The 19,438-nt window shown below is 40.9% G+C and overlaps 1 protein-coding gene across 1 annotated transcript in view; it reads right to left on the reverse strand.

The window, feature by feature from the left end:
• TACR3 (tachykinin receptor 3) overlaps window positions 1-4,717 on the reverse strand; it is a 40,229-nt gene extending 35,512 nt beyond the window's left edge. Inside the window, exon 1 of the mRNA XM_033060989.2 lies at window positions 3,928-4,717. Within this exon, the coding sequence (XP_032916880.1) occupies window positions 3,928-4,403 (476 nt within the window). The 5' untranslated portion in view covers window positions 4,404-4,717. The remainder of the gene's footprint in view (window positions 1-3,927) is intronic.
• Between the last annotated feature and the right edge of the window lie 14,721 nt (window positions 4,718-19,438).

A 19,438-nucleotide genomic window follows, 5' to 3' on the forward strand; every position in this document is an offset into this window, starting at 1 on the left:
GTCTGAGTGTATAGAGGGATTATTAACAGCCATCAGTAACTAAACAATGTCACAAAAAAAGGAAAACTGACCTAGTATATATGTGCTTCTGTAGAGATATAACAAGTGAGAAAATAAGGTGGGAAACTAGAATGACAGGTATTGAATAAGGACATACGTATGCATGCTAGAAACAAGGTAATACTAAGGTTCATAAAAAAGAGACTGTGCACAATGAGAAATAAAACTGAATATTAAATACAGAGTCACATAAAATGAAACAAGTGTTGTTTGCCTTCAAATACCAAAAACTAGCTGGCATACTAGAAAGAAAAGAAATGGTAAGGTATGAACAGAATCAGCTACTACTTACCATTGAAATTAGAATACTTTTAAGTCCAGAGAAGTTGCTTTTATAAAGCGTTAAATTTATTCACATGAGACAATTTTTATAGAATTGCAGAGAGAAAAGTAACTGAGAAAGTAATGTAAAAGTAAATGTGCTAATAACAGGAAAAAATGCATAGTACTAAGTGCTATATGAAGGCATGTTATTTTGTGCTGTATTGCTATATCCCCAAACTTCTAGTGTAACCATCAAGTATTTGCAGAGCATTTTTAGGCCTACATGCAGAACTGGTTATATACAAAGCAATCTTGGGACTTAAAATTAATTACTGGCGTACCTGAACCACCTTTTTTGCATGCTAAGGTCTTGTGGGAAAGGACAGCAGGTCTTCAATGGCTGAGTGTCTAAACTCTGTGTAATTTACTGTCATTGGTATGTCCAAGAACCATACTGCAGTCACACACTGTATTGCCATGATTGCAGATGGAGTTTAGGATCATGGATGGACCCTTTAGGATTATGCAGTGGTCAGTGACAAGGGCATATTGGCTCCAGCATTATCTCCTAGTCAGTTTATCTTGAACTATTTACCAATTTATTCTCATAATGTAGGTAAAGGAACTGTTGCACTAGATGCAGTCTAACTGTGGAACTGTGCAGCACGAGCTACAGAAGAATGCAGGCATGAATGCCCATGAAGCAGCACAGTATAAAATCTGTGCTGCTTCTGATGCCTGAAACAACTCTGTTTGAGCTACCTGTGGCATCTCTGCAGTAGACTGCAAACAGACTGTTGGAAAAGAAGAAGTCAGGGGGAAAAAACCCACCAGGAAGGGATGGTCAGAAGTGTGAATAAACCCATATAAATTTGAGTCTGTGTTCAATGCCAGGATATCCAGTCTTGGATCTTTCATCCTCAGCTCCAGATGCAGCTCACCCCCACTGCAAGAAGTGCCTAGTCCACAAAACTCTGTCAATCCTGTAATCTCACAGTTCACACAACTTAGAATGTCCTACAGAATCAGATGTGAAAGGAAACATGTACTGCCCATGACCTCTGCTTAGTGATGTCCAGGTCACAGTCACCCATTTATACTCTATGAACATTTGGATGCTCTAAAGCAACCAGTGGAGCATATCACAACATAGTTTTTACTGAGTTAAAATCTATGACCATTGGTATTTTGGGATGGTAACAATTTCTGAAGGAAAGTCATCTGATCCCATCATTTTAGTTCTCTGATCAGCTTTATCCTAATTTGTAGCTTTTGTTGTTTTGAATATTTTAATTAAAAGAATGAGTAAGGATGTGTTCACTGGGTTAGAATGGCTGAACTTTTACAAAAGGCAAATGGGAACGAAAGTTTTTAAATACATCCACCCATCAGATCTTTGCCCCAGAATTGGGCAGTCTATACATCCAAGGACATCACTTGTGATCTATTTTGATCTATTTTGACCCTTAGATTTCCTCAGCTCGGCAGAATTGTTTTACAGATATTGCTAGGGAATGTTTAAAGGCACTGAATGCATCAGGTGTGATTTGGTATAAAAGAAAGAGGAATAGCAGTGAGAATAGGGAAGGAGGGATAGACTGTTCTTCCATTTATTTTACATGATGCTGTATTGGGCTACAGAGAGCTCACCTAAACACAGCTATGGCATTGTTCATTGGGAAGATTTTAATTTGACTTTGATGGCAGGTGAACTTGGAGGATGTGATGGGGTGCAAATTGTGATTTCTTCAGGGGATTTTCAGACAAGAACTAGATCAGAGTGAATAAAAGTAGTTATTTACTCACTTCTGAGCACCAGCATTTTGCATTGCTAAAACAAGGAAAATATTTCCAATATATGTATTTGTCCATCGCATTTTAGTCTGTCGAGCAGAGCTATTTTCTCTCACTCTGGAAATGCAGTTTGGATTCCAAGGGAACTGTATTCACTTTTGTCCCAGTTTCCTAGCATAAATGTAGGAACTGCCAAACTAAAGTACTACATCTCTCTGGATAATTTTGTCTGGAAAAATGAAATAAAACATTTCTCAGAGCATCCAAGTAACTGCTCAAGTAATAACTTAATGAGCTGCAGCAGTAACTATTAAATATGCATCTCTGTTAAATACTTCAACTAAAGCCCTTTTATGTTTCTGAAAACCTCAAGCTAGATGAGAATCTTAAGCAAAACACATAAAGACAATGAACAAAATCTTTGCCTGGTCAAAGGTTGTAGCACAGGTGTTACACTATCTTCTCAATTTTTAATGGGGATTAACAGTTGAAAAGATACATCACTGTCAGGAGGAAAGTGTACTGATTTGTTCATATCTTCTCCCATTCTCAGAGCAGAAAAGTACAAGAGTTGCCAAGAATCTCATTTGCTCTTTCATTTCTAGCTTTACAGAACACAAATGCATCTAGCTGAGAATGCCACCAAAAATTTGTGATTAGTAGGGCAAACAGAAAAGTATTATGGACTTGTCCACAAGCACAAAAGGTGCAACAATGTTTCCCAATCTTTGTACCTGGAAATGAGAAATAACATTTCAGAAGGTGTGGGTTGAACCTTAGAAAATCTTAACTGCCATCACTTGGAAATACTGCAGTTCTGACAAGTCAATTCAGCAAATATGTATAATGTGATTGGAAAATGTAGAAAGGAGTTCAGTGAGTAATTTCAATGCATTGCTAAAAGGAATAAAAGACCTGAAATACAAATCGATCTGTTTTTTCTTAAGAAAAAAAAAATAAAAATCAGTAAGTTATCTCTCCAGCACAGCAAATGTGAAAACAATAATAAAGAAACACACATTTTCTTTCTCACAGCACTCTCTGAGAAACAGAGTCCTCAGTGCATCTATGTAGGAAACCCGGCAACTACATCTCCCCTTTCCTGTATGGATGCTACAGCTTCCATTATTGTCAGGAGTGCAAAGGTATAGTTTTTCCCTGAGCTTTTTTCTTTGACAGTCACAAAGTTTTATTTTGCTTCAAGAAATCAGAAAAAACCTGAACACTTTGAAACTATGTTGTTACCAGATATGCACAGATGGTGATGTAAATAGTCTCATTAGTTAAAATCAGCAGGAACAAAGCATCTCAGAACTGACTGTTAGAAAAGCTATTAAAAACAGGGTCTGAAGTGATTTCTGAAGAGGAGGCAAATGCTTCTGCCATCTGCAGAAATCTAGAGAAGAGGGAAATTTGAAATCCTCTCCCTTTGCACACAATCTCTACAACTCCTTACCAGTATATATTAGATGCCTGGCTGAGAGAAGATAGGCTGTTTTCACAGTGGGAAGCAAAACTCTGAGTTGCTGTTACAGAATAAGTATTGAAAGATGGAGCACAGAAAGCAGCTGAAGTCAAACAGAGAGAGGAAATGTTTGTTATGAAAGAGAGTAGAACAATAAAAATAATGGAAGGCTGAAGGAGAAAGACCAAAGACCAGGAGAAAAAGTGTGTTAGGGAGAGATCCTAAAGGAGCACAATGAATGAAATATTGAGGGCTTTGCAACTCATCACTATAATTGTTATATCTGCATTTTATTTTGGCTGAGAATCTGATCTCAATCTCTCGCCCCTAAACTTTTTTCTTACCTGTCCACAGCGATCGCTGTCATGGAGTAGATGCTGGCGAAGACAGCTGTGATTGGGAAGAAATTGTGGAAGCGGCAGTAAGCCTCTCCAAAGTACCACTCACTGTGCAGTGCATAGATGAAGTTGATGAGAGTATTGAAAGCAGCCATGGATGCATCAGAGAAGGCCAGATTCACCAGGAAGTAATTTGTCACCGTCCTCATGCGCTTGTGAGCCAGGATAATCCAGATGACAATAAGATTTCCAAAAACAGCCACTGCCACCACACCTCCATAAGCCAGAGACCACAGGGCAATGCGCCAAGAAGGTTGTATGAACTGATTGGAGAAGTTGCCTGCTGAGGAGGCTACAGGAGCAGAAGCATTTACAGCTGGTGTTTCCAGAGCCTGTCCCCAGGGATTGCCTGCTTCAGCAAGGCTCACATTCCACCTGCTGCTCATGCTCATGTTCCATTTGGCTGTGGGGACTGAAGTCATCTTGGGTGTTTCTCTCCTCTCTTCCAGGAATGATGTACCTCTCCCACCTCCCTCTCCTAACCCTCCAAAATCCCCACAAACAGATAAGAAGAGGGAAGGAGGAAAAGGAGAAGTAAGGCGGCACAGCAGGTACTGGGAAGAAGAGCTCTGTCAGAAAAAAATTTTTGGCCGTGCTGTTCAAACTGTTAGAAATGCTCTAACAGACACATCAGGAGAGCTACCTCAGAGTAGAACACTATCCTATTTCTCCTCTGTACAGCCTCTTGCTTCTGATTTTGCTTAAGGAGAAGGGGACTGGGAGCCAAGGCACATTTTATAGGCTTGTGAGTTCCCAGCGTCATGAAGGGAGTGGAGCAATAAGCTCCATCGGCTGGTAAGCTAACACCTCTTTCCCTCTGCTCTCCCTCCCCTTTTATTTCATTCGTTTCCAGCAGCAGGCACTTTCAGGAGCTGTGGAAAGCATCACAGGGAAAATGAATTCTCATCTCATTTATGTTGATAGATTTGTTTTATATTGTCTTTCTTTAAGTTTCATTATTGTACTTCCTTTTTTAAATGGTTTTTTTGCCCTGTATTTGCAGGGCTAATCAACTGGCTTAGTTGAAATTCCCAGGACTGAGGCTGCCTTTTTTATTAAAGCTTTTTCTAGATAAATTTATTCCAGATCAATTCAGAGCTGCTTTTTTGCTGCTTTTTTCCTTTAGTACACACTTTTCTTTAAACTATTTTGTTACCTATGAAAAACAAATATAGACAAACAAATGCATTCTGTTGGTCTTTAATTTCACTTTTCATTCTGTAATATGTAATTGATATCAAGAAACATTTATGGAGCCATTTGCATGTTCAGCACTTACTGATTTTTACTGAAACAGTATACAGCCCTAAAAAGAGGTGTCCTTAGTTATGGGCAAAATATTAGGGGTTTGTTTTTGTTGTGTCTTTGAAAATAAATATTGTAGTTCTTTTTCCTGATTTGCATGTATTTCACACTTAGTACTATTATTATTTTGAGCAACCAAAATTTTAATATAACCAAAATTTTAAGTGATTTATATAATGGTAGAAAAGGGCAAATGAGGAAATATAACATCTGATGTTTTCACATCCAAAATCAGTTTTCTTGTTAATATGTGAACAACTGCTGGCATTAGGAATGCATGTTTTATGCAAGGATTGATTACAAGGGACTCCAACTAACAAACCTTTGTTATTCAATAGGCTGCAGTCTTAAGAGGGAAAATGTGTTTTAGTGCCAATCTTTCATGTTTCAACAATTTAGAGCTACTACTTCTCATCAGCAGAGGTTTCAATTGTATCACAGTAGCAGGAGCTATTCGATATCCCTATCAGCAATGACACATTCACTACTTTTTAAATAAAATCTTCAAACAAAAATTAAATACTCCTATGTACCACTTTCTCCCTCATGTATTTACCCAGTGGAAGCAGAGCCTGCACTTTAATTGTCAGGTCTTCACTGCCGTTTTAATTTGAATGAATGTACAGTAATTTCATGATTATAAGCCGCACCATTTTGACTAAAATTTTGGTCCGAACCCGAATGCGGCTTATAATCAGGTGTGGCTTATATATGGACAAAGAACGAAAAGTTGCTGTTTTCGTTTGGAGGACAGGTGTCTGCTGGGAAAGGCAGGAACTTCTCTTTGTAGTGGAGAATGTAAACCCCCTCCCTCCAAATTATTATAATTTTGAAATCAAGGGGCTTTCAGGCAAAGATATGGGAATTAGGAATAACAGTTCTTTACTAGGGAAATTAAAATAGAAATGCAATACTACAAAGAGACAAACTCCAAACCCTGACAAAGTCAGAGTACAACCTGACACCCCATCAGGCAGGGTGTTAGTAGCAGTCCCATTCAATGGTGGTTGCAATCCCCTTGCAGTGACAGATGTGGTTCAGTTGAAGCAGTGCTCCTGTAGAAGGTGCAGTTTCCCTCCGGAGGCCCAATGGTGATGTGGAGAAATCCAGTTTTCCTCTGGAGTCCAGTGGAGAAAGGGACTCCCTTAGTGTCCCAAAACCTCTGTTTTTATCTTGGTAAGAAATGATGGGCTCTTCCCCGTGGCTGGAGCAACATCCAATGGGATGCAGTAATTTTATCAGTCACACAGTGGGACTCAATGGGCCATTAGCAGAAAATGACTCGCTGCAGGAAGGATGGGTTGTGAAAAGATAAAGAGCAATGCCCTGCCTGGTTTCAATGGATGGACCATTAACAGAATATCTCCCGCAGAGATATGGATCACTGCCCCCACCCTCAACAGATGATGATAGAATAGATACCTTTTATCACACTCTGTATTGTAACATGCGGCTTTTAATCAAGTGCAGCTTATGTATGGACAAAGAACGAAAAGTTGCTGGCGCTCGGAAGTGTGGTTTATAATCAGGTGCAGCTTGTAATAATGAAATTACTGTAATTGTGGCTGTTTCTATGAGCTTGTACCGACTTATCCCAGCACGAGCAGCTGCCCATGTCAGGCTTAGAGGTTTTGCTGAAAATCACAGAAGCTCTGCTATAAATCACCTGGTGCTACAGCATGTCTAAAACCCACTCATGCACTGCTGATGGTTGTAACAGGAAAGTCGCTGGAGTTAATCCCACGGTTCCATTTTGAATTCTAGATCTTGCATCTTCCTCTTCTTGCTTCTTCTCCCTGGAGGCAAGCCTGAAGAAAGGCATGGTAGACAGTCTCTGTGAGTTTGAGAGATGAAAAAATTGCAACAGTGGTTCCAAAGAGTGAGGAACAACACACTGACTAGTTACGGCAGAGAACTGGACACTCAGCTCTTGATTCCAGCAGCTCACTCAAGATTTTCATATGGCTGTAAGCCAAAGAGTACCAGCCCTGTGCCCTATATGTTTCCACCTTTATGCCCAAACTAGGAACTCCAGACTTATCCTTTTACTAAGAGGATGTGTTTTTCAGATTCACAAACCAGTTACACAAGTGTCCCACATGCTTCTCTTGCTTTCATCCAGCTCTCCCAACCTAGCTCTATTATTCCTTTTCCTTCATTTTAGCAGAGACACGGGTACCTTATTTCTAGCACACATTACTGACAAGTGTTCAGTGGAGTGCAAACATACAGGAGCAGAGTCCTGCAGAGCACTGTGGTAACTTCCCCTGCATAGGAACATAAAGGATCTGTGTTTGAACCACTTGGTGTAGTTAATGGAATCGCATTCTGGTCACATGTGTAAATTCTGTCTCAGGTTTCCCTGAGAAATGTGCAGTATCCAATAGTGCTGCAAACTGGGGGCTGGATTTTGAGTTTGAAAGCAGAAGTCTAATTTCTTATTCTGGAATGAATCTTGTTCTATCTTTGTCATGAAAAATTGCTTGCCATTGCACGCCAGGTGTTCAGGAGAGACCATTCCCATGTGTATTTTCCTAATCATCTATGGTGCCCCCAAGGGAATTTGTTCTCAATGCATTCCTAGTCACAATGTGAGAAGACAGTACAAGGCAACATCTCTTTATTCTAGCAGAAGTATAGATAAACAGTTCTTGAGTCTTTAAACACAAATCAGGAAACTTTTTGTCATCTGTATTTGTGAAATGTCAGCCAGGCCACTAACACAGGAGTGTCAGCTTTGCAGTGTAGAAATCAGTGTCATTGATTCTGTCTTCCTCTTCAGAAGTACCCTGAGGAAATATGCCATTCCTGTAGGGAAATTTCTATACACTATGCTCTTCCCCATCCCCTCTCCTCCATACATGAGAAGAAAAACTGTGGGGTACCATTAGCATAAAAGGACAACCTAGATTTTTTTTATGCTCAGTAAGATGGTTGTTATCAGCTTGCAGCATGTATCTGAATCTGGCAGAAAAGGTGGCTGAGTATCTGAAGTTGTTTTGTTTTGAGAAAGTGGAAAACTGAACAGCACAGGACAAATGTTGGGCAGCTGGATCAGTCTCCCATTGGGAATATTTATGATTCCTTTTTGAGATGACTGTAAACATTTGCTGGAATAAATTCTCTGTGTTCTGGCTTTCATTTTTACTGAAACCACAGAGTAGTTCAGTACAGTCAATTGGAGCAAAACCAGATTCTCCTACATCCAAAGGGCTACAGCAAAAAAATAGGGTGATCTGCCTCACTAACATTTTGCTTAACTAAAGAAGAAAAGATGTTAGGCAGCCAGTCATTAATTATCATATCTATAGAGGAAATTCACATATATAGTGATGTCAACTGTGCTTCTCCATCAAAATTTGTATTGATTACACATTACTGATTGAAGATTAGTCAGCTGAAGGCCATCAGCATTGAGTCTCTCAAAAAAGTTCCACAGCAAATTTGGTGAAAACATTTGTATTAATAACTTCTGAGTAGCATAATCTGCCTGACTGGGATCCACCTTATGCAAAGGAGTAGTACAAAATACAAGGATCTGTGTTTTTATTCAGTCTCATAGACAATAGAGGGTAACTGTGCTGGTGTTGTCTTCCAGAACTGTTACAGGTATGATTTTTTATGTTAACTTTTGCCCATTCCAGCTTATGCATATTTGCAGTGGGAATGTTTGATTTTCCACTCTGTAAGGCTACTCATTTTTAGAGTGACTTTCTTCTGGTCATCTGCTATCTGCTATTTCCTGATGGTAGTTTCCTCCTTTGCTTTTCCACTGACTGCTACTTTGTGCTTGTGTAAAAAGCATGTTGTACTTTTAAACTATGGTTAAACTTGTCACTATTAGCAGCTCCCCATTCCCAGCTTCACAGAAACACTAGGAAATCTAAAAGAAATATCTGAAGTGTGAACAGAAAAGTAGTTGTGATTGTCTCTTCTTCCTTTGTGTTATATAGTTTGAAACTATTTTTTCACAGTTCCAGCTTAGCTGGCTCCTACTTAGCCAGAGCAGAAGCTACGCTCATGACTTAGCATCTTGACTAGAAGATAGATTTAGAAGTTATTATTTTCTTAGCTATTTATGAGATTATGATTTAATTTTCTACAGGTCTTCTGATGTACTTAAAGTTTTTCTTGAAAATTGTTCTTCCACTAAATTTTTCTGTATGCTATGGGAACAAGAGACAAAGAATATCATCACTATTGCACAAGTAGGGATTTGTGGTAAAATAGCAGTCCGCATAGCATCTCTATTTAGCATAAGTGATTAACTGCATCATTTAGATATTTCACAAGGCCTGTCCTCTGTCCTTTCTTTTGGATATAGAACAGGGCATTGTGAAGTTTGCTTTTGGTTTTAGAATTGCTTGATTGATTAGGCTTAGCCTAATAACCTCTTTCCTTGCCTCCTTCCTCCAGTGCCCAGCTGGAAGAAATGATCCTTTAGCAGGAGCTTTTTTTTTTATTTTTCAGCTTTGATAGTTCCCATTCATCAGTCAGTCATGAAAAGGTTTAGCTAGGGCAGCAGAATTTATGCAATTTAAGGATGCTCAGCACTATCCTATTTATCATGGCTGTGTGTTTGCATTGTGCTACTTTCATGACAGTGCCAAACCACCTAGATTCTGAACAGTTTGTTTTTATTTGTGTAGCTTAAAACACAGCTGGAAAACTCAGTTTTAACTTGGTTTCTCTGAATTGTTTATGAATGCAAAAGTTTTATTCCTGTCACCAACTGCAAATGACTCAGTAGGATATTTAGCAGCTTCACAAGCGTGGAAGTAAGGATGTTGCAGCAAAGGGGAAAGACCAAAACCAGAAATATAGTGTCTGGCTCATCATCATGGCTAGAGGGGGCTGAAGGGTGAGGAAAATTAGAGCTGAAGAACTGATTAGAGACAAATTTTCTTCTAGAATATGATGTTGAGATGCAACTTTGCTGGAATTATTTGTAGAATAAAGTAAAATTCAATGTGTCTAGAGATGAGTTATGAGAAATAACCAATAAATAGGAATGAAGACTATTTTGAATTTCAGATAGTACTCACAAATTATTTTTTATGAGAAAACTTTTTTTCCTCGATGAAAGATTTCTTCAGCCATTGAGAGTTTGATCTGATCCTTCTGAAGGCTAAATATATGTGTTTTCCAGTCATCAACATAGCTTATCCCTCTGTTCTTTAGCTGCTACACATCAGATATGACTGAAGGTGTTAATTTGCTGGCACTGTGAGGAGCCTGTGCCAAAATGTAATTGTAGGACACAGTTGTTCTGTGAAAAGTTATTCTTCTTCATTTGCTTTCCTGGTCAGCTAGGGCTCTGAGAGTAAAATACATTATACAGACTGTGATACTAGCAATTTTTGGGAAGAAATTAAGTGGATTGATTCAAGTTGTTCTTCTACCTGACAGCAGTATATCTGGAGAAGAGGTAAAGGCAAAGTGAAATGAACCATGGTGTTTCTTGGGTTATTGTGATTAGTCTTCTTTCCTGCTATTACTGTTTTCCTCTTTACATTCTTTGTGACAGTCCTTGACACAAATTAGTGGGGAACCTTCACAGATGCTTTTTTTCCCCTAACTACTGCAAATTCTCTATTTTCTCTAGCAGGAGACAATATACAGTAATTTCATGACCATAAGGCGCACCGGACTATAAGGCGCACCCCCCAGGAGTTGGCAAATTTCGCAACTTTGTAGATCATATAAGGCGCACCGGACTACAGGGCGCACTTTTTTTTTTGCAGCGAGGCTCCGCCCCCAGCTCCCCCCATGCGGTTTCGGGCCGAGGTCCTGCCTCAACCTGGCAGCCATGGGCCCCTGGGCCCACCTGTACCCGGCAGGGCCGGGCTATGCCCGCCGCCGCTGCGTGCAGCATCCCCGGGGCCGAGCTATGCCCGCCGCCACTCTGTGCAGCATCCCCGGGGCCGGGCTATGACCGCTGCCGCTCTGTGGAGTGTCCCCGGGGCTCTGCTGCTCCGGGAGCTCCCTGGCGCTCCAGGTGACCCAATGCCCGCAGGCTCGCCCCGCACTGCCGCTGCCCCTATTCTGGCAACTTTCCCCACCCCGTGCGGCGACCGTCCCGATGCCGGCGGGCCTGCCCCACGCAGGGGATGCCTGATACCATCGGGCCCGCCCCGCAGGGCCACTTCCCCGGTGCCAACGGCTTTACCACCCCACCTGGGCTGCGCCGCCGCCCTTTCCCTCCCCCGCGCGGCCGCTGCCCTGATGACGCCGGGCTCGCCCCGGCCCGGCACTGACCTGATGCCGCTGCCAGGCGGGCTCTGCTCGGCTGGGGACTGTTGCGGGCTTGCACTTCTGGGGTGGCAAATGTCGCATCTTTGTACATCAGATAAGGCGCACCAGACTATAAGGCGCACTTCCGGGTTCAGGAGAAAATTTTAGTCAAAAGGGTGCGCCTTATAGTCGTGAAATTACTATATTTGCAATTGTAAATCCACGCACCTCTTCATTTTCATGTTTCTCCTACCTCTCAAGTGTCTCTCTAATGTCAGAGGTGAGATGAATTAGTAACTGACTTCTGTGTGTGCACTAATGCGTTTACCCCTATTCTTCTCTCTTTTAGATTGCTTTAATAACTTCTTTAAATGTTAGATTTTACAAAATAATTATACATGTTAGAATGTGTGCGACTGGATCTCGTCAGTTCAGAACCTACAGCTTTGAAATTAATGGGTAGCTGCTATAGCCACCTGAAATTGCAAGTCCACTGAAGTCAATTGAAAAGAGGCCCAGTGGCAAAAACATTTCCTCTGTTTCCTCTGGGTGTCAATCCAGCAATTTGTTTCCTTACAAACATCCATATTAGGGAGGATTTTACTGGTGACTTTTCTGGCTCTTGAAGCTGCTTACTCTGTTATGTACATATATTGCATATAATACATTTACATACTACTCTTACAGAATAAAATGCCTATTTCAAGGTCTTGAGCAAGTTGAAAAGGCATGAATTGAACTGCAGTAATTAAATGCTGAGTAAAACCAGAAAATAAGATTTTGCAATGGCTTTACCCGTGTTATTTGTAGAGCATCAGTGACACATCTGTGTTTCACTGTTAGCTGAAAAGTAAAACAGATGGGCTTTTTTACTTGGCTTTTAATAATACAAGATAGTATCTTATCATTGTGGTATCAAGAGAATATTCTGGTTTTTTTTCCTTAACTAAAATAATTTTTTTATGGATTGGTCATCATATTAAGCACTACAGGCAATTTATTAGATTTAAAGTGCTATCTAGACAGTATTCTACAGGCAATTAATTAGATTTAAAACGCTATCTATATATCACTTCATCTATTTTAGAAGACTAATTGGAATGTTTGTGTGAAACTATTCTGTCAGCATAGAAAAAGTTTGCTACTCTTTGTTGAAAGAAAAAAAAAGGGAAAAAAAAGTACAAATTTACACATGATGTTACTATGTTTTTATGACTTTGACTAAAAATTATTTCACATTCTAAGGGCTAGAGCAGGATCAGAGTAAAGTGAATTTAGTACAGTAATTTCACGAATACAAGCTGCAGCAATTTGACCAAAATTTTGGTGGAAACCCGGAAGTGCGGCTAATACTCGGGGGCGGCTAATATGTGAATAATTTTCTGACATTTACAACCCCAGACGTGCCAACCAGGGCGCCGAGCCAAGCACCTGCCAGTAAAACCCGGCATTTCGCAATTGTTACAAATTGTTACTCTGTTGCACCGCGGGTGGATCCTGGCTCCCTGCAGGCAGCACGGGGGGTGGGGAGAGAGGCAGGAGAGCTCTCTCCTTCCCTCCTCTGCCGCAGCCCGGGGAAGAGATGGGGGGCCATGTGCCACCATTGCCGCGGCTCGGGTGGGGGGGGGGGGGGGCCTGCGCCGCCATTGCCGTGGCTCGGGGAACTGGCGGGGGCCGTGTGCCGCCATTGCTGCGGCTCTGGGAGGAGGTGGGGGGGCTCTGCCCCCGCCTTCTGCCGCCGTGGTGGGAGCAGGGGGTGCTCTGTACCCGGCAACGGCGTGAGCGGGGTGCGCTCTCCGTGCCCGGCGGGAGCAGGGCCGGGATGACTGAGCCCAGAGGCGGCAGCCAGCCCCGAGAGGCCCCGCCGAGCAGCAGCGCCGGGCTGGGCCACCTGGCCCCGTCAGCAGCCCCTAGCGGGCCGAGCCTGCACAACCCGAACCAAGCCAGTAAACCCCGCCCTGCCGCGGTTCTGTTACTATTTGGCAACTTTGTTGCACGCGGGTCCTCGCTGCAAACGACAGAGCGGCTTATATTCAGGTGCGGCTTATTTATGGACAAAGAATGAAATATTTTCCAACACCCAGAGATGCGACTTATACTCAGTGCAGCTTGTATTCGTGAATTTACTGTAATTGCTTTTCTAGTAGGCATATGATAGTTCAGAAAAACTGTATCTGCCAATGTGTAATAAATATAGGAGGAAGCCTTTGGCAACACAGCAAACTTTTGTTCTTGAAATATATCTATTTTGCATGGAAAGTAAAGGATTAAATGAACATATTTTCAGCTATCCTCTCACATGTGCAAAAACACTTGTGTTCTACATTTTGTAATCTGATTTGTGCCCTGCCTTTTTTAGGATCCAGTTCTTCATCTGAGATAAAAGTGGAAAGGACATCTGAACTTGGCTTTTTCACATCCTAAACCACTGTTGTGGCCTAAATGGTGGCAATGTCTTGTCATGTCTTGTGCATTTGCATGTGTGACTGTCAGTGGAAAAGAAACAACTATCAAAACTGATGCACAAGGATTGTGGTATTCTTACGACATTTTATCACACACTTTCTATTTCGAAACTATAGAGTTTCTTAAGCCAAAAGTTCTGGTAGTTAGTTGGTGTTGAGCAAAATTATTTATTTATTTATTTGTCCAAAGTCCCTATGAATCACCTATGTAAACTTTTATGGAGCCTATTACTAAAATTATTGTGTCTTAAGAACTAGTATTTTTTACTGAAAGTTTATCTGTTGCAAAAATTTTGTTTTTCTTCTCCCTACTATTAAGGTTCTGTTTCTCTGTTGTGTAACCTTTCTTCTTCCTTTAGAAATTTGAATGAAAGAAAAAGTAACTACTGCCATATCAGTGAAATTTAATTTGTGGCTTCAAGAAGTCATTCAGTCTCTTGCACCTTTTTTGCAAACCATTGCACTATCTTATTTCTGCTATGACATATATTTACAAAGGAGTTCCTATTAATTCGATTTTCTATATTCATGTTGAAAGAGATTATTTAAGTGAGAACAAGAATTCAAGTGACCTAACCTTTCTCAATAATTCAGCAAGTTCCAGAGGTATTGTAAGGCAACATAAAGGAAGGCAATTAATTTTCTGAGGTGAAATGACTTACTCTAATTTATTTTTTGTGTATATCACCTGTATCACTATATGAGTTTTGAACAAGCAGTAGCAAAGAGGGAGGGAGAGGCATGAAAGCAAAATGTAACTAAATATAATTTGTAAAGAATGCATCTTATTAATTTGGCTCCAAGAATTAGCATTTAGATTTGGTGACTAATAACTTTTGACCATCATAGAAGGTACTTAGATTTATTGTCATCATGTTCTTTTCAGATTTTTTAATTAACTCTTAAGTAACAAACCACTTCTGATCCTCATTGCTGGTTTTAGAACAAAAAACCAACTTTTATGTGGAAATGATAAAAAAATCAGTAGATAGCCTCGCTACTGCTTTCCTGATCCCATATTCAAGGCAGGTGGATTGACAGTGTGTCTACACCTGTCATTGTGTTAACAGTGATGGTATTTGATCCTCGGGCGATTTCTTGAACCATATTAATCTGGCAACAGCAGAGTTCTCTCTAAAGAATCCCAGTCTTTACAGAATGGCAAAGGGTTGGCAGCAGGTAGCAATATCTTGCTAAATATGCTTTCTAGCTTTACTGCATTTCTTTTAAAATAGATGAACAGCCTTTCCTGTCTAGGTAAGCAGCAAAGGAGGAGGCTCACAGCCTGAATTTTTCACACATGTGCATACCCCTGTTCATGTACACAAATACAGACAAGGATGTTTTGAAGATAATTTTTGTTTCTTACGGTTGAATAAGATGTTTAACTCCAGCAAGTGACAAATGAAAATAAGTTCTATGGAATTATAAACTTACAAACTAAACCTCATTGTAGAAAAACAGATGCAAATACCCTTGCCTGATGCAATGGCTCTTATAAGAGAGTAGCTGATAAAAAGACTATAAAAGGAGGTCAGGGAACTGGAATTGTAAAAATTAAAATGTAAGTCTTTCTTTCCTTTCCTGAGGCAGAAAGAAAAAAAATCTTTCTATTAGATCTCTTACATTCTCTTCAGGCTATTGTCTGAAAAGAAATTATTTTCATATAGCAAGCACTGGGGATTGAAACTATTTTATAAATCTTCTGCTCTTTAAAAACCAGATGGTAGGTGTTGATAAAATGTTTGTTGTCTCCCTTAATTGTTCAGATAATCTAATTTTATCAAGTAGAGTTTGAAGTGGTAGGAATAATATATAGAGATAGCATTTATAGGCTGAAGTAACAAATTTCTTGTGTCTGACTTCATGTATTCAGAGTGGTATCTAATGGCGTTATTTCCAGATTTATTTGGTGGAGAAAGGGCCCTCCATCTCTCCTGCTGTAGAGCACACATCTTCTCCTGTGGATTATAAAGACAGGGAAATCTTGTGCTGGTGTACAAATTTCAGCATTGCTCTAGTGAAATACTGCTGCTGAAAGATGAACTAATGTTCCCTGCTGCAAAGCAGTGTTTTTCCTTCATGTTCTGATTCCTTACTGAGTTAGTGTGTGGGATGCCCAAGGAGGAAAAGCAAGGGGCAATTGGAGTCTGAACCTGTGGAAGTAGACAATGACAGCTACTAAAACTAATTTACATTCACTACAGAAAAAGAGAAAACTGGAGAGAAAGAATCCAAAGAAAGGACTAAAGGATAAAAGAAAAATCACTGAATAGCAGATTGGAATAGGTGATTGGAAAGAAAGCATTGAAGATAATTGGAAACGGAACCAAATTGTTCGGGGGATGAGGGAGGGGACTGAAACACTACTTTTGTCTGTGGTTATATTAAGGCTTATATAATGATGAATTTCAACAGGCATCCATAGTGATGGATGCAGTTTTTATCTGTCAACACAGAACAGCCTTGTTTAGACCCCTGTCTTTCAGCAGCAGAATTTTATTCATCCTCCATTACCACAGAATCCTGATGTTTCTCATGTCTTCAGACTTCAAATGAAAGCATTTGACTTGCAGACCCTGGAAATTGTTTCTTTTGTGAAATACTGCAAAACATTTTGCATGGGAGTGAGGTTTTTATTGTTTGGTTTTGGGTTTTTTTTAAGTCCAACCTTTTGAGAATTTCCACTTGGGAAAAAATCTCCAGCTCTGTGTTGATATTTTTATCTTGATTCAGGACCAAAGTACATAGTGGAATTTCTCATGGCTGTACACTGGAGGCTGGTTTTTTTTGCATACTACCCAACTTGTGTCATCCCTTTAGCAGCAACCCAAAATCATAATGTCAGGAAATTGTGTTTTGATAATATGGACATAAAAAAAGGATTTTCTTTATCCAGTTGCAACTCCCTCACCACAACTGCCATCAATCTGCAGCAATCAACTGTGTTTTTCTCTGCTGTCACTTCTTGTTTGAAAAGAGCAAACTGTTCTTTTTGTAAAGCAAAGTGCAACCTGGCATTGCAGGTTTATATGACTGACAAATTCATATTGATATGCTAATCAATGCATGTTGTCACCTTTGTGCTGAGCTCTTTGCTGTCAGAATGGCTCTTTGTCCCACAGGCTTTGTTTTTTTGCAAGATGCTTTGGTAATGCAATTAATCATCTAATCCAGGAAATCATCTCCCAGCACAGAAAACTGACATCATCTTCTCTTCTGTATGTACTCTGCATCTTTTGTCTGTGATGGAATCATAGAGTCTTAGATATATCTACTATGTATTTTATCATTATAAATTGTTACCAGCCCTAGCTCCAAATCCCATGCAAAGGTGCTGCTATACATAAATATACATACATACATATATATATACATATATATATATATAAACTTTTCTAGCTTTACTGTCAGCTTCACTGAGCAATTGGTCCAGTGGAAATCTCTTCTTCAATCCGATGATGTTAAGTCTTGAAAAGCAAGTGTTTCCAAAAGTTCTAATTCTAAAATCTATATATAGTATTTCCTGGTTGGCACAGGATGTGTGATACTAGATTTAGAGATAAAAAACATAAATTTTTAAAAGAAAGGAGACTCAGGAAGTACAGTAAATTCACGAATACAAGCTGCACTGAGTATAAGCCGCATCTCTGGGTGTTGGCAAATATTTGGTTTTTTGTCCATAAATAAGCCGCACCCGAGTATAAGCCACTCTGTCGTTCGCAGCGAGGACCCGCGTGCAACAAAGTTGCCAAATAGTAACAGAACGGCGGCAGGGCGGGGTTTACTGGCTTGGCTCGGGCTGTGCAGGCTCGGCCCGCTAGGGGCTGCTGACAGGGCCAGGTAGCCCAGCCCGGCGCTGCCGCTCGGCAGGGCCACTGGGGGCCAACCGCCGCTGCCACTGGACTTGGTCACCACGGCCCACCGCTGCCCTGTGGTGGCAGGCAGGGACGGAGCCCCCCGCCACCTCCCCGAGCCGCGGCAGTGGTGGCCCGGGTCCCCCTCCTCCTCCCTGGGCCGCGGCAATGGCGGCCCAGGTGCCCCGCCGCCTCTCCGAGCCGCGGCAGGGGCGGCCCGGGTCCCCCCCTCCTCCCAGAGCCGCGGCAGTGGCAGCCCGGGTCCCTCCGCTCCTCCCCGGACCGCAGCAATGGCGGCGCGGGGCCCCCCGTCTCTTCCCCGGGCTGCGGCAGAGGAGGGAATGAAAGAGCTCTCCCTCCTCTCTCCCCGCCCCTCGTGCCGCCTGCAGGCAGCCAGGCTCCACCCGTGGTGCAACAGAGTAGCGATTTGTAACAATCGCAAAATGCCGACTTTGCAGCTGCTCGGGTCGGCACTCTGGCAGGCACTTCTGAGGTTGTAAATGTCAGAAAATTATTCTCATATTAACCACTCCTGATTATTAGCCGCATTTCCGGTTTAGGAGCAAAATCTTAGTCAAATTGGTGCGGCTTGTATTCGTGAAATTACTGTAAATTACTCTCCTGAATTTCTACTGCAGTAAAAATGTTATTCAGCAACCACTGAGGGTTTTAAATACAATGATGCTGCTGCTGGGTTTTTTGTCCAGTAAAAGAGGCCTCAATTGTTCCATGTAAGTACAGGATGAGTCTTGAAAGGTGGGCTTCTGGGTGAAGAGCTGACCACCAGGTCTTTTCCAGTACAAAGACGGATAAAGCTGAACCCTCTACATGACAATGATCAGGTGTAGTTTTCATGTCAGAGATGCAAAGAACCGGAGAAGTGTATTATGATCTTTCCCTCAGTGTGCCATTCAACATTTTGTTCTATTGTGTCCTGGGAATTTACTGAGGAGATCAAATTTGGGATACTATTCTTAATAGTCATGATGTGACCTAGTAAAAGGGGTTTTATTTATACTTTTGGTAGATCCAAAAGTAAATAATATCCAGCCCTGAAAAGGTGTTCCATCTTGTCTCTTAAATTTGTGGCCTGATAATTGCTTTGGAATCTTCCCAATACTGTTGTTTATAAAACTCAAGAAACAGCCATTCTCTATCCTATTAAGATGTACTAGATGTATTTCTCTTGCAAGGAGAGGATTGATAATATTTTTAAACCTTCCCAATTGTAAACTACATCATAAGTCTCATTTCTGTTAAATATTGTTGCCTTTCTCTGCAAATCTTGTAGTTACTGTATCTTTCTTTCTGAATGTTTATAGTTCATTATATATTAATAGAGCAGTATAATTTTGTTTTGGTTTTTATATCTTTTCTGGTAGGTAATATGAATAGTTAATATGTAAATTTTGGTTGCTATAAGCCATTGCTTGCTAGGAGTGAAGCAGCCATTTAAAGCCTAACATGGTAGGCCCATAGCCACAGGGAAAAGCTCTTTATTCTGTGAAAGTTACTCTTTTGATAGTAAGAGATCTTTCTATACATGCTGTATTGTTATTTACAGGATTTAAATTTTCTTTTGTCAAAGTAATAATA

This window comes from Catharus ustulatus, chromosome 5 (assembly GCF_009819885.2).
Source record: "Catharus ustulatus isolate bCatUst1 chromosome 5, bCatUst1.pri.v2, whole genome shotgun sequence".
Lineage (NCBI taxonomy): Eukaryota > Metazoa > Chordata > Aves > Passeriformes > Turdidae > Catharus > Catharus ustulatus.